The 15,760-nt window shown below is 41.3% G+C and overlaps 1 protein-coding gene across 2 annotated transcripts in view; it reads left to right on the top strand.

Annotated features, from left to right (window-relative positions):
* The window catches only part of OGFOD3 (2-oxoglutarate and iron dependent oxygenase domain containing 3), a 40,836-nt gene that overhangs the window by 479 nt on the left and 24,597 nt on the right, over nucleotides 1-15,760 (top strand). For both annotated transcript variants that reach the window (XM_030506624.1, XM_032920297.1), the window contains exons 2-6: nucleotides 602-822; nucleotides 5,138-5,213; nucleotides 6,134-6,176; nucleotides 12,141-12,205; nucleotides 12,798-12,854. In XM_030506624.1, the coding sequence (XP_030362484.1) occupies nucleotides 602-822; nucleotides 5,138-5,213; nucleotides 6,134-6,176; nucleotides 12,141-12,205; nucleotides 12,798-12,854 (462 nt within the window). The remainder of the gene's footprint in view (nucleotides 1-601; nucleotides 823-5,137; nucleotides 5,214-6,133; nucleotides 6,177-12,140; nucleotides 12,206-12,797; nucleotides 12,855-15,760) is intronic.

Genomic DNA, 15,760 nt, shown 5'->3' with positions numbered 1-15,760 from the left:
GACCTTTAAGCTCATCCAGTCCAACCGCTCCCCAGCACTGCCAAGGCCACCACTAACCCATGGCACTGAGGCCTCGGCTGCACGGTGTGTGAACACTTGCAGGGACGGTGACTCCAGCCCTGCCCTGGGCAGCCTGTTCCAATGCCTGAGCACCCTCTGGGGAAGGAATTGTTCCTCATCTCCATCTAAACCTGCCCTGGTGCAGCTTGAGGCCGTTTCCTCTTGTCCCATCCCTTGTTCCTTGGGAGCAGAGACCAGCCCCCTCCTGGCTCCATCCTCCTGTCAGGCAGTTGCAGAGAGCGATAAGGTCCCCCCTGAGCCTTCTCTTCTCCAGACTAAACCCCCCAGGTCCCTCAGCCGTTCCTCATCACACTTGTGCTCCAGGCCCTGCACCAGCTCCGGTGCCCTTCTCTGGCCCCGCTCCAGCACCTCAATGTCTCTGTTGTATTGAGGGGCCCAGAACTGAACACGTTATTCAAGGTGTGGCCTCCCCAGTGCTGAACACAGGGGTCTTCCTGGTGTTGGGTGGCTGGAGTGGGCCATCACAGGCTCTGGAGTGGATCTGTTGCTTATGTGGAGCTGTTTCTGTCTCTCTCCCCAGTGCCAAGCGGAGCCGAGGCCAGCAGGAGTCGCGGTGGAGGTGGCTGAGGGCAGCGTTCCTTCTCCTCACCACGGCCGCCATCGGTGCCCTCCTGAGCTGGAGGTACCTGGGTGCTGAGGATGGGGTCACTGAGGTGCTGGCCCGTCGCCGAGAGAACCTGCAGGACAAGTTCATCGAGATCCCTTGCTCGGAGGACTATGACAGCCAGAAGAGATTTGAAGGTATTTGGATAGGATTGTGTGAAGTGGGATAAGGCAGTTTCCAGAGGACCTTAACTGCTGATTGATGTCTGTTAAACCAAATTAACAGTGTAAACCCCCTCTGTTCCTGCCAGACACCTGCTTGCTGTGTGTCTTATTAGATCCCTGAGTGTTCAGGCCTCTTGGGCCATCCCAGGAGTTGATGCTTCTGAGAGGTTTTTCTGTCATTCCTACATAATTCTCTTCTGAAACTGCTTTGCTTGGGCTCTATGAAACAAATCTTTTGCTCGATCTGTTTCTCGTGTCTTTTCATACTCTGTTGATTCCTGTAATAGGTGTGTGGGTGAGTTTGTGGGTAAATGCCATACAGAGTATGGAATAGAACTGATTTAGGATATTGTCTGTGCTGCTACCATGTGGTCATGGCACAAATTCCAGCTTCTAATACACTTGTTTTGAGATATGTAATTGTGCAGCAGGTTTTGATGCTGCCTGCAAAGTACTTTTCTGTCTTTGTCTTTCAGCTGAGGCTGTTTTCTGTCAAATTGGTGTTTATTTCCTCTGGCACTTATTTCATTAGAATGTTGATATTGGATCTTTGAGAGAAATGCAAGGGCTTCGTCTTCTCTGATGAAGAGCAGTGGGAGTCTAGGTTGCAGTTTGCATGGTTGAGCTAGGCTGATGCTCTCTCTTTTGCCCAGGAAGAGGAACAAATGTGTTCTCTATTCTTGTGGTGTCATGGGGAGCAAGCTCTGCAAATGTGAAGTGCAGGGTGAAGTGTGACCTCTCTTGGCTTTGTTTGGGAACGATTGACACAGCTGGTGTCAACCCAGGAGAAGCAAAAGCATGTCATCTTGTGAGAGTTTGTACTCCAGCTTTCTAATTAGGTGTTTGCTTGCTGCTGCTTGTTAGCTTATGTGATTTAGCTTTTAGCAGACGTTTTTACATGTGTTCCCTTCTACTATGCTTTCAGAAGAGATCAGTGGTATTAGGAATGTGTGAGCATCTGTTTTAAGTAGTTAATTGAATCCATGATGAACTTTGCTCGTTTTTTATTTCTCGTCTCCTGCCCGGAGCCCACAAGAGGGTGGTGGTGAGCTGCTGAGCCTGCCTGGCCTGCCAAAGCTGAGCTCTTTGCTCCACGTGTGTTACTGACAGCTTAGTGAGGCAGTAAATGTGGATTAAGGGTTTCCGCCAGATTGGAGTCAGCTCCGGAGCTTTAGTCACTTGAGAAATAACTTCCTATCACTCCATAGCTTTTCATTCTCTGTCTTTACTCTGGCTTGACATCCACAGCGGGTGGCTCTGCATCAGAAGGAGGCACATTCCTGCCATCACTCGGTGTCTGATGCTCAGCTGTAAAGTTTCCAGAGTTAAGATGAGCTTTTTATTTATGCACCTGTCCCTGCTTCAAACCGAACTGGTGCAACCGAGCTGCTAGTGTGCTTCAAATGATATGATAGTTGGTGTCACAGAGCAGAGGGTTTATTTCCATAGTGCTGCCTGCCAGTAACCATGCTTCATACAGGAAAAAGTGTAATTTTTCAGAGGACAAGCACCTAACTTATTTGCAAAAGGTGTTCTATGAGCACAGTCTCATCCGCATTCTGAACCCTGTGATCAGATCTTGGCCATTTCTGCTGTCTTGAGACATGGTTAACTACTTAAACCTACTGTGGCTATTAGTGTGTCTGATGAAACTCCTGTGTAGTCTCTTATGTGTTGACTTACTGTGTCAGTGTGCAAAGCATCCATGATCATTGCCCAGGAGACAGTCTCTTTTCCAGAGACTAGCTCAGTGGATGTGGAAAGCAAAGAAGCCTGTGAGCAGTGGAGGAAAAGGTCTAGCATCTAGACTGTTGGTGTGGTTGTGGGATGGCATCTGATAAATCTTTGTCTCCTCATGTCCTGCTTTGAGGTGAACAGCATTAGGGGAACATCGTGATGAGGCTTTTTACTCCTGTGAATCATCCTGGTCTTGGCAGCGTATGGTTCTTGGCCAAGTACCACTTTAAGTAGAAGACAAAGCTGCAGTTTAGGCACTTGGACCCCTATGTTACATTCTGTTTCCTGTGTACTGAATAGGAGACAGATGGCTGAGGCAGTAACAGCTTCCAGCACCCAATTTTAAACTTGGATGCGTGCAAAAATAACAGCCAGAGAGGAACCAATGTGGGTTCCTAGAACTAAAAAACCTTCCTAAAGATTTTGTTAGTAAACATAAGATCCACTCAAAGATTTGTGAGTTAGCTCAATCACAAATCACACAACATACTCCACACCCTACCCAATGTTCTGTTGGGTATGAAGATGTCACAATGCTATGAAGCACAGTTTGGATATCGGCAGTATACTTTTTTATAGTGAATTGTCACTGGGTGATCTGAATGAATTATCTGTGTTGTAATCCAGTTGGTTTCCTGACCTTGATCTGTGTTTAAACACTCTGCTTGGTGTGGGTGTCTTTGACTCCATTTAAGCATCTGTTGAACAAGGGTCTCTTCCCAAGCAAGGAAACAGTATATGTATTTGGTAGGTTGCTGTTGCTACTCACCTTTTCACACACACACCTCTTGCTCGCTGCTTCTCTCTTCTTGAAACTGGTGTAAATGGAGGGCTTTGCAGCACATCTGAGCAAAGCCAAGGTATATCCAGTAAGATGGAGCAGAAATTCCTACAAAGCACTCATGGTGTGTCAAAATTTCTCTTGCTGTCAGTCTGTGGTCGTGGTTATCATAGTTGCTTTTGATCAGAGCAGATGGCTGCTTTTGACTTGCATGGGTGAATTGATTGATTTCTTTCCTTGAGTTTCCCCCCACCCTCTCTTGTGTTCTGATGAGCAAATAATCCTTGAAGAGGAGCTCAGTTCAGCAGCAGTAAGTGTATTGGCAGATGTCAGGAAATACACTCATCCCAACCCTTCTGTGGCTTTACATCTATATATGGATCTTCCCCAGTAAAGTGCCAAGTGTGACATCCCAAGGTCTGTGGTGGCTCAGAATTGATCTTATTTATTCTTGCCTGAAGACTTGTGGACCAGTCTTCTAATTTCATAAGAAGTTTCATGTGTTCTTCACCTGAAACGTGCTGCTGGCTTTTTCCATGAGCTTTTAAAATTCCATGTTAGGTGTCTTAGCCATGAATTTTAAGAGGCTTTTTTGTCATATGTCCAAGCTGTGTGCTTCAAGACACTTCTGTGCAAAGTTTCATATAAAAAGCTTCCTTTCAAGGTATATTCGTATGGACATCCCATACAGAATGTTATCTGCTTCCTCATGTATTTGGGAAGGGAGGGGGTTGAGCAAATCTGAAATATACTTGCTTTTATTATCCTGGCAGTATGATTAGAATGTTCAAATTCACTGCTTTTTCTATGTTAACATTGCTTTTCCAGTGGACAAATACAGTGGTTCTTAGTGCTTGACTGCAGGAATCTCTGCTAATAAACTGCATGATCTCGAGTTGAATACCAAAACGCAAGTTAAATTCAGTTTATTTGTGTTAATACATGAACTAGCATGTATTGATACTCCATAAAGATCCTGCACCTTCCCAGGAACCCTGTTAGTATCTTCACAGCTTGAAATGTTTCTGCACTTGAGAAGAAGGGGAAAAATCAGTGGATCTAGCTTTTCTTGCTGCATGTACAATGACATAGAGATGCATCTGATATCTCCGTACTAACCAAAGGCCATCTTCACTAGTTTGAAGTGGTAGATATGCAAAGGAACATCAGTAAATCAATTTTAATCCCAAAGTTTGTAACAAATTTGTAACGACTTGTAGCAAAACTTAAGGTTTACAAGAATTATTTTCAGATCAACAGGAAAGGCAGTTTGTCTTTAAAGGCAGTGGTGTTGTACATTTTGCTTAACCAAAGCACTGGAAGCTCTGAGTCGTGCGTGACAGCCGCGTCTCCAGTGGCTGCGCTACTTCGTGTGTTGAGATTTAGTCCTTTTAGATCATCTCCATTCTGTTGAATTGCAGTGTGGACATGGCAGGAAATAACTTGTCAGCTGAGTTGGTGTAACTCCCGTGAATGACACTCACTAGTCATAGCAGGGAAAGTGATGTAGCTTAGATGAGTCCTAGGGACTTGAATCTGTGTAGAATCACCAGTGACACTGGCTGGTTTTTCTCTGATTGCATGCAGAACACACCAAAATGAAGATGTAACTTTCTTGTAGTTTAAGTGATGTAAAATATTCTGAGAGTGCCAATGTCCCTTCTGAATGTTGTGAATCTGAAAGGGGAGTTGGACAACATTAGAGGCTCGTTTGGAGCCTTGTTTGGAAGATGATCTGGTTTTTTTTCTCTCCCCCTCTTTGTGTTCCAGGGTGCACGCCTAGGAAATGTGGAAGAGGTGTGACCGATGCAGTGATCACAAGGGAAGAAGCTGAAAGAATCCGCAGGTAATTTTTCTTTTAGCTCTTCAAACTTTTAGGAGCACTTTAACGACTGTGCCAGCATTTAAGGTGTAGCACAGAGCACATTAGCTGAAGGAGGATGGGTTGAACTGGTTAAAACAGTTAGTATTCTTTTTTTGAAGTAGTTTTTCTGTAGTGGAGGCAGTTCTCTTCCATAGAGTCTGCCTCGCTCTGTGGGACATGGGTGTTGTAGAGAAGAAAGGAAAACGAATTAAATATGTTTTAAAGGATTTTCACTTGGCCTTCTGTTCCATTTGGCCTTTAAAACCAGAACAACATAAACCTCCTTTCAGCTGAGTCTTTCCGGGTAATTATGAGCTGGTGCTGACCCTGTAGTGCTCTATGAACACTTAGTGGTGAGTTTTAATCAAATCGTAGGGGACACTGTCAAATTTTGCAGTTAGAAAAGCTACCAGCTTCTTTGAGTGTGATTTGCATTTGATAATCATGTCAGTGGGGAATATCACTGTCATGCTTATAGTGATCTGCAGCTTATGTAAGTGCTTTGCTCACTAGTTGGGTGACCACTCTGATTTTAAATTCAGTTGGGATCCTGATTTTTTTGATAGAGTGTTTTTGCATTGTCCAGTTTTATTTGTCCTGCTCCTAAGAATCAGGGTATGGATTGTTTTTTAATGTTTAATCTCACTTGGCCAGAACAAATTTGAAAGAGTGTTCTTGGGGGTGTTTTGGGGATTTATGGAAGGGGGCTACAAGCTCAGATACTTTATTTTCATGATAGGCTGCAAGATTCAGTTGCCAATAAATGGCAGCTTCTCTTAACTCAGTTGGGTTACCTGATGCCTCAAATACCACTTACTGAAGTTAGATGTTGTAAATAATGACATTAAAGGAGAAAGTAATCAGACTTCAGTTCTCATCTGAGGTTATTGTTTTGCCTGCAGAATAGCAGAGAGGGGACTGTCCTTGGGAGGATCTGATGGAGGGGTGAGCAGTGTCCTGTTACTTTTTACATTCTTTTATTATAGATTATAAATCATTTCGGGGGCTCAAGGAGATGGAGAACTTTTCCTTACGTTCAGACTTGGGGGAAAAAAAATTGTTTGGGAAGTTATTTTCTCTCCCATTATTACTTCTGCTAGCAGTGTAATCATGACTTCTGCAATACAATTGAGATTTCCTATTATTCATTCTGGTGCCTCTCTGGAACTGGTTTTGTCTTCTCCATCTGGAAACAGTTACTATAGCAGAACTGCACAAGTCAGACTTCTGAAACTAAACTACACTGGTTCACAACATCATGTGAAAATTGGTTTTGTGTAGTGACAAAAAATGCTGTGTAATATCTTCAGACAACCTTTGAGTAATACTCTTTAAAGAGAAGTGGATTTGTTTTCATTTTTAACAAGCATGCTTATTTTCATTTCTTTCCCCTGTCTTTGTTCTTAGGATGTTTTTGTGCATGAACAGACATTTTCTTGAGTATTTGTGAACACATGAACTTCTTTAGGCCCCTGCTGAATTAGGGCATGTATTAGGAGAAAGCTTTCAAAGAAAAACTAAGATTTTTCTCATCCTTGTGATTGCTGAGAAAGACCTGCAAAAATTACAACCTGACAAACTTATGCAGTGCTGTCCATCTACAATATATTTAAAATTCTCTGTTCTGTTCTGTCAGAATCCCTTAGATGATCCCTATTCAGTTCTGTGGTTGCATAATTTGCCACGTTGCCTATATTACTGTGCCTGTGGGGACTTCCAGCTTAACTCCTGTCATTAGTGTTGTCAGATGAGTTTCCTATCCTGTTCTTTGGGACCTACGTGTGATTTTTTTCATTAGACTTCCACAAAGAGGGATTAGAAGGGCAGTGTATAACACAGACCTTCATGGATTTGGGCCACAGAAAGCTAACTTCCAGCTGGGGATCAGGGAACTGGGGATACTGAGGCAGAGAACGCTTGAAAGAGGCATGAAGTGAGGTAAACATTCTGGAAGCATCATTGTGAGTGGGGTTTTTTTTCTGAGGGGAGGGAAATGAGAGAGGGGAGGAACATTCTGTTGCTCCAATAAAATAGGTCTGCTAAGAAATCCAATGTCCATTGAGATGTCTGGGCTCTGATCCAAGCCTTCTCACACTGCTCATCATCAGTAAATGAGAAAGTTATTGCATGCTGTTAGTCCTTAGGGAAGGGTCCAAGAAGGAAGTTGTGTAATAGTGCATTGAGGCCTTATCCAGTGTAAGCACTGAAAGATGCTAAAAACAAGGGCTGACCAGTGATCCAGGAGGGCATGCTTAAGAGAAGCCTTTGAATACAGTTTCTTCACCTAGTTTCTTTTATGCCTCTTTCTCCCTGTTCTGTTGTTATCTTACTTTTTTGATGTGCGTGCTTGCATTCCCAATGTCGTGGTATGTTCCCAATAGTGCATCTTGGCTCCCAGATATCATTAAATACTGTTAGATGTGTGCTGATGGTGTAGAGATTAAACTATCTTTCTTCATTTGAGCCTTTTACCTTTTCAAATCTCTTCTCTACATAACATACAAAATGTTTCCAGTCTTGCTTCACCTCGCTCCTTTGCCTGTATGCCGCTCAAGCTTCAAGCCTGTTGGATGAGGTCTGGCTTGTTGCTTGAAATTTCTTTGGCTTTCGAGTGTTTGGATAATTCCGTGCAGCTATGTCTGTTGTTCTAAGGCTGTGATCTTTTTCCTTAAAAATTCCTTAAATAACTCCTTGTTTCTTTTTTTAATTCTTTCTTTAGCCACTTTGATCTCTCCACTATTCCAAATAAAACTTCTTCAGATTTCTACTAGGGTGCAGATTGCATTTTTTAAACTTTCTCATTTCCTCTTAGCCCCTTTTTAAGCAACACTTCTGATATATCTCTCTCCCCCATCTGTTATACTTACTTTGAATTCACAGAAGTGGATTTGTGTTTGTGTCTGCATATAATTTATGAAAGACCTAAACTTGCAGTTTGTGACTCTGTCAATTCTCTCCTCCTTTTGTTTGCTATCTTCCAGCTTCCCTGGAGCAGTGAAGTATAGCACAAAAACTTGTTTCCTTTTCTGTCCTTTTGTTTTGAGGAAGTCCCTGCAAACATCTGAATTATTGAAACCTCCCAGGAGTTATGCCCCAGCTGTCATGCTGAGCTTGCTGCTTCTCTTCCTCTGTAATTTCTCCTGGATTTATTTGTACTTTTACACAGGGAGTGAGGCTGAAAGAGGCTGTTCTAATCTTTTAGTCTAACTTCAAACAGAAGCCATACAGGAGCATCTTCTCCTCCAGAATGCTGCTTTCCCTTGTATGTCTCTGTAAAAGAGTTTTATACTCTGCAATTCACATTCTGTGAATAAAGAACATTAGTTCTCATGATGTTTGCCCCAGCTTAGGTTTCTTCTTCTTAAAGATAATGACATTTCCTTTTCTAACCTAAATGATTCTAAGATTCTTTCCCTACCTAATACTTTCTTGCACACTATCTTTGCTTGCATTATCACTTTGGTAATGACTCATTTGTTCTCATTTGTGTAGGTGCTGCCGTCATAACATCTCCCTAGTGTAAATGAAACTGTTTAGTATCATCAGATCTATTGGCATTTATTTAGGAGCCTCAGGAAAGAAATCCCTTGTTGCAGCCAGTCAGCAGCAGTCTGTTCCCTGTGTTGCAGCAAAACTGGCAGGAGTAGCCACGTAAACCTCCGTTTTTGCAGGGGAAAACCAAAGTTCTTAATCACTGGATAAGCAACCAACCTGTATAGCTGTGCTGCCAAACAAAGGTTTCTGATGTGGGCCCACTGACCCATGCGTAGAACAGTGGTTCTGCTGACCATATCCCTCCTTATTCTGCCTTCAGCCCTCCGAACCAAGCTCTGAAGTCCTCAAAATGCTTTCAGCTCTGTGGTTTTTTTTGTTGTTTTCTCTTTTTCCAGGGACAAGATAAAGCCTCTGCATAATACTTTTATCTCATACCTCTACTACAGGCTGCAGAGTTTCCTTCCTTCTTGATTAGCCTCCTGATAGCAGTTGCCAATGTCTTTCACTTTACTTACAGCTGTGTGTTGGTGTGTTTATCTAGACTTAACTCTAGGAAGCTGGACAGGGATTTCAAGGTAGGGTTGTTTTGAGAGCCTGTCTAAGGCTGCCTGCAGTGAGAGTAAGTTTGATGCTGCCCAGGAGTTGGTGGCCATGTGGAACCTCCATTGCTCTTCCCTCTTCTGAGCGTGTGGATGTTCCTGCAGGAGTTGGGAGGGTTTGGGGTGTTACCAGCTCCTCCGTACACAAACAGAAGTAAGCTTTCGTGTTCTTCTCTTTTGGGCAGTTTCTGCTGTTTTCTGTAAAAGTATCACTTAAAAATTTTTAAGGGGTAGAGGAATTGCTGTAGAAGTGAATACATATTTAATGGTTGCCAATCTCTTGATTAAAGGCAGGGCCCATCATGCTTTGAAAGATTGGGAAATTAATCCTTTCTGCCATATGCTGAGAAGTCATGGTTAGTTGCATGTTCCTCTTGAATTTTTAGGAGTGAGAGTGGTGAATGTGAGACTGACAATACTGAAAATCCACAAGAATGTATATTTGTGCTTTATTTTTTTGAAGAAAATTCAATTTACTTTATATAGAAGTTCTTTAAACAAGACTCTTGGAAACAGGTGTTTGGGTATGTCTGTTTGCAGCATTCCTGCCATCTTTAGATAAACTGGATAGAGCTTTCAGCCTGGGACCACTCATCTGAATTGCAGGCTGACCCTTGTCCAGAGAGCTGAACTTGAAGTAACGGTGTTGACACAGGTTTCCACTAAGGTGTTTTTCCCAGTGTAGGAAATAATGCTGGAAATGTTTAATGTTCTGAAATGGCAGAGGCCAAAATAAATGTTTCAATTTCTGTTCAAGGTGGCTGTTAAATAGCTCTGTGCTCATGCCCAATCAAGTCCTTGTCTGTTTGACATTCAGTTGTTTCCCCTGTCTGAAACAACCCTTAAGAATATTCTTTCCTTTTCAGATTCCCTTTCCAGTCTTCATCTGGCTTTTCTAGGTTTACATCTTAGTTATTATCTTTCAAACTATGAATACTTACAGTTTTTAGGGGGTGTCTTTTAATTGATTAATTTGGTTATTTTGCATCTTCCCAACTGTAATCACCTGGAGCTTGAGAAGTGAGAAGAAATGTGTGTGTTTGGGAAGCATGTTGAAAGTATTTGAAAGGCAATTTGGTTTTAGGTTAAATTCATCTTTTCCTGATGTGTCCTGTTACTTCTCCATGTAATCTACTTTAGCATGATCACAGGCATATTTTTGAAGCTACCTGGGAGCAGTTTAACTGCTTCTAGCTGTAGCTTAGACAATTGCACAGAACCAGACACCAATAAATGAAAATATTTTGCTGCTGAAGCTGGAGTAAAGCTTATTACAAGAACTGCTCTGTTTCCTTAACAGTCCTCTGAAGCTTTCGGAGAACTGTTGGATGAGGGGGTCTGAAAAGCTCATGCTATGTCCACTTGAATAGCTCATTATGTTATATATTTTCAAAGGGGTAAATAGAATTATTTGGGTAGGCTTATTAAAAGAAAGTTGTTTATATCCCTTTCAAAAGAAGACTTTAGTGGAGTTCCTCTGATTTACCTCTGAAGCTCAATTGAGCCTGCAGCAATTTTCTTTTACTGAGTGACTCTCATGGGTGTCTTTCTCCGACATGATCCAGAGGAGGTGGGAGAAATGTGCTTTGAGACTAGGGGTGAGCATGAAGCTGTGTTGCCAGCCTGACACTGCAGCTCTTGCATGCCTCTGGACTGATGATTTGCTGCTGCTCATTTGCCAGCCTGTCTGCATTCGGGTATAGAGACAAAGTGACTTCAAACAGTGCTGTTCCAACCATGCCCAGAAATTCCTGTTGCTGGTAAAATGGAAGGTATCATTCTTTCCAGGCAGCTTACCTACTGGTATTATTACTGTTTGGATTTGTTAGAATAATGGGAATGGTATGTGGTGCATCAAGAAATGCAAAAATCCAAGATGAGTGTGTTTGCCTGGATATTGTATATCAAAGATGTCATTACTTTGGTTGCTGGTCAGGTAAATTAACAGTTGCTACTTGATATTTCCAGTATAAATAAATAAGACAGCTATTCGGCAGTCATATTTTTAGGTACTGGTTAACTGAGGCAAAACAAACATGTATTTTGCGGACAGCAAGGGACATACAAAAGTGTACTTGACTTGATTTAGAGAAGTAATTTAGAGACCTGAGAGGTAGCTCTCCCTCCTGGCAAATCTGAATACTAATCTTTTGAGCTCGGTCTGGAGCTCAGCAGAAGTGTTTAGCTTGAATTGGATGAAGAAATAGATTGAATTTTCATCTGTAAAAACTTTTCACTGTTTGGTTTTCTTTTACAGTGGTTTAGAAATTGAGGAAAAGAAGTTTGGCTCTAGTAAGCCTTAGAATTATAATTGTTCTTTTAAACAGACTTTTATGTCTGTATTAAATATGAGAAGTATACAGGAACTCATGGTGAAGGAGAAGTTTTAATAACAAACGATGGGCAAGATAAATATTAGTGCTGCTATTTGAGTGCTTCACAAATATTGGAAAATTAGTCATCTTTGTGTGGAAGGGAAATGTCTTCAAGGAGGGATCTTGGAACACAGTGTCATCCCCCTAGCGCATGGAGGAAGACTCTCGCAATTCTCTGAGAGATCTGAATTTCAGGAGTAGAAGTCCTGTGCTTTTTTCGTAGTACTTTAATATTTTATGCACTTACATAGCAAACTGAAGGAGGTTTGTAGTTGTAAAGTAAGCATGAGTATTGTGAATCCAAATGCTAGAAACTAATGTTTTTACTTGGGAGGCTATGAAAAGTGAGAGCCAACTTGGGACAGTTATTAAAGGTCATAGTTAAATAATGATAAAACCTTTTCATGCTCATTTTTCCTGTTTTTTGTTTCCTTTCCCAGGCATCAATTTTGGACTTGCATTCCGGAGCTCTTTCCCTGGGGAAGCACTTTGTTAATCTGTACAGGTAAAGGGGGCTTTGGCTTGCTGCGTCTTGTTATCCTACACCTTCAGTGCTCATTGCCTTTTCCCATTTTTCAAACCCTGTGGGCTGGAATTAGTAATGACAAACTGTAGGAGCTGGTTAGGTTCACCACAGTTTCCATGACCATTTATAGTGCTTTTGTGGCAGGAAAACTGATCTTTTGTTGAACTGGGCTCTTTGAAAGCTACCATTACCTTTATTTTCAGAGTTCTTACACCAGTAAATAATGGTGTTTTTTCACAGTTATAGTCTGGTTTGTCAGCAGAGGAAGAAATCAAATAGTCTGAACTCTTAAATTTGAATCCAAGTGCTTATTTCCTGGTGTGGGCAGACTCTTCTCATGTCTGGAGTATTCCATTATCAATTGCTGTCTCTTGATCCTTTAATCTTGTAGCATTAAACCTTTTAGCAAGGCTTTGGCATTTTATGTTCAAAAGCATTTGTAGGATTCTTTTGCGTTGTGTTTTCATTTTCTGATTGTGGGTAAAGCACAGATGGGGATGAGAATGCATCTTGGTGCTGCTCAGGCACTCTGATTCAGAAACTCCTCTTTCAGACTTGTTTAATTTTTCAGGTACTTTGGGGACAAAATTCAAGACATCTTCACAGAAGAGGATTTTGCATTATATCGGTAAAGCTTTTCAAAAACTGCTGAATGAACCACAGAATATAGCTTTATTTCTTTTGTGGACTGCAGGTTGGGAGGGGATTGTCCTTTGGATTCAGACATCCAGTTGATTATGCAGCTCAAAATAGTAATCTCTCTGAAAATTAAGATGCCTTGAGGAAAATAAGTAGAAAGGCCTTTTGATGACTCCCTGATAAAGCAGCCAATGTTATTTAAGTTTAGCTGCATGACCAATGTCAGGACAGTATGGATGGTGTAAATGTAATCAGAACAGTGGCAGCACCACACCTTTTCCTTTCTGTATAAGGGGTTGATGCCAGCCCTGCAAGCAAGGACAGTTGCTTTATCTCAGTTTCGTGGTGATTTGCTGGAACATTAATAGCTGGGATGTAAAATCCCTTAGCATTAACTCTTATTTCATGCTTATTATCCAAGAGGTGTTGTGTTAGATGATAGACAATCCTATGCTATTATCACATTAGGAGCTTGTGGGGTTTTTTGGGTGAAGTGTAGCAAAACATTAAAAATGGTAAAGCAGGAAGTGGAAGGACTTCAAATTACTAATGTTCTGGCTAGAGAAGCAGAGCATACTTTCCCTCTAAGAAGCCAGAATATGAAATAGCTCTATAATGTAATAGCTTTAGCATCTGATGCTTCTCACTTTCCTGTGGACCTGCTCCTATACTTAACGAAGACCACAAACGTAATGAGTTCCTTGTGTTTGTAAAGGTGTGTGGCCAAAGTTTAGGTACAAGCATTCTTTGTTGACTAGACATAGTAAATCTTTAGTTATGTGTTTCAGTTGCTTTCTCATAATTTAAAATATACGTGGCTTGATCATTTCAACTCGTAGTCTTTTTTTTTGCCTTTGGGAAGGAATATGACCTCCCTCTAGTGGTGGAAGTACTATTAAGTAGCCCAAATAGGTTTATTAGTTTCACTAGTATTGGAATTTTGTCTTAAAATATTAACCAGTTAAAGCTTATTTCCATTCAACAACTATTTTTTAGATACTCTCGTCTTTATAGATGAACTTCTTTTAAAACGTGTTTACTTCTGCCCCCAAAAATCACAGAATCACAGAGTGGTTTGGGTTGGAAGGGACCTTAAAGCTCTTCTAGTTCCAACCCCCTGCCATGGGCAGGGACACCTTCCACTAGAGCAGGTTGCAAGCTGCTTTCTTGATTATTATTGAGCTTTGACTGTATAAAGACAGTACATAGTTTCTGCCTCACCAAAATAGCAGAGACTATTTTGAAAATAGTAACTGTTTTGCCTCCCTTTCTGTAGAAGATCAAAGAATCTGTAGAAATAACATGACTGTATGGACGCAGCGTCTTCCTAAAGAATATTTCTGTTTCATGTGAATAGAAACATTCAGTTTTTCAACAGTTTTTATGAATTTCTGATCCTTACTCTGTGAGATGAGACAGCTGCTAGGGAATATCGATATTCCATTAGTATTTCATGCCAATAGAGGAGACATTTCAGTCTGCTGGATACAAACCTAATACAAAATGTATTATTAAATGCTTCTTTTCATATTAATGGCAGTGCTTTAACATGGGCTGTAGTACCTTATGTCCTTAATTAATGATTTTATGCTGTTCTTGGGAGCATTTATCTTCATTACTTTCAGTTACCTGCCGAGGTCAGCTTAAAAATACACTCTTGAGAGGAAGAACTCGATGTAATTCATATCTAAGTATTAATGACTGCAACAATAACACATCTGAGTAGGCATTCTGAGCCAGGAGGCTGGTTTCTAAATGGACTCTGTCAAAATTATGTTGCCTCAGAATCAGTTATGGTTCCTAGGCTGATGCTTTAACCACCATCTGCCAAGCATATTACAGCAATTCCTCTTGTTTCATGTAATAGATGCATCTTTATCCTGAAGAGAGACCTTTAAATCTGATGCTTGGTTTAAGGGTTGTGACTTCAGCAGAAAATGGCACTATCAAAGATTTATTCTGAGTATCTTTCAATTTAAATTGGAGCTATAGAAATAGCAGAGGAAGAGCTGATAGTTTGCCTTTCTCCCTTTATTTCTTCATGCATGAAGTTCTTCATGTTTTCTGTTAGAACTTTCTGGCTGTAGAAGAGCATTGCTTTGTCTGCTTCTGCTGCCTTTAGGGCTTGTCGCTGGGAACAGCATGGAGATGCTGACAACTGAGCTAGGAAAGTTGTATAGTTCTGCAAACCTTTGAGTGTTCCTGTCGCTGTACTTGAATTGTGCTTTGTGGTGGCTCCTAACTATATTGGAGGGTTTTTTTTGCTGGGCTTGGCAGAGCTTGTATCTTACAGAAACTTCTCTGTGGCACTTTTGGTTATTTTACTCGGTCCTTTATGCTGCTGCTGATACATTAATCTGGCAACTCTGCAATCTAGTGAACACCCTTTGTCTTAAGTTGTATGTTCCATAGACTTCTAGCTACTTCACTGGCTTTTTTTTCCTCATCACCCTGAATCCAAAGTAGATTTCAGCACCTGTGTTTATGGCATGTGGTCGTATGCTCTTTTCAGAGCATTCTGTTCTGCCTTTCCCTGAGTCTGGCCTGTGCATTTTGATATTATCCAGTGACTCGCTGAGAAATTCTGGGAGGGATTAATTTGTTACTTGTATTGTTGACGGGGTGCTGCACCTATGTATTTATTGCCATAGCAGAGCTCTGTTTAATGCATCTGATCAGAGCCAGGGTATACCCAAAGCAGTTTGAATGATAGAATAGTTGCTGTGTTCATGAAAATAAATGCTTACATTCTCCAGCAGAAAGAAGTATTTGTAATAGAGCTCTCCCAAGAGTTTCTGATATATGGATGATGTGAAGGAAAAAGTATGAAGAATGAGTGGGCCAGGATCAAGAAGGGAGGGGAGGCTCCTGCTTCTTCTTGGTGCATGAGAAGTG

Source organism: Strigops habroptila, chromosome 14 (assembly GCF_004027225.2).
Source record: "Strigops habroptila isolate Jane chromosome 14, bStrHab1.2.pri, whole genome shotgun sequence".
In the NCBI taxonomy this organism is placed as follows: domain Eukaryota; kingdom Metazoa; phylum Chordata; class Aves; order Psittaciformes; family Psittacidae; genus Strigops; species Strigops habroptila.
The sequence above is the reverse complement of the archived record's forward strand: the minus strand, read 5'-3'. Positions and strand labels throughout refer to the sequence as shown.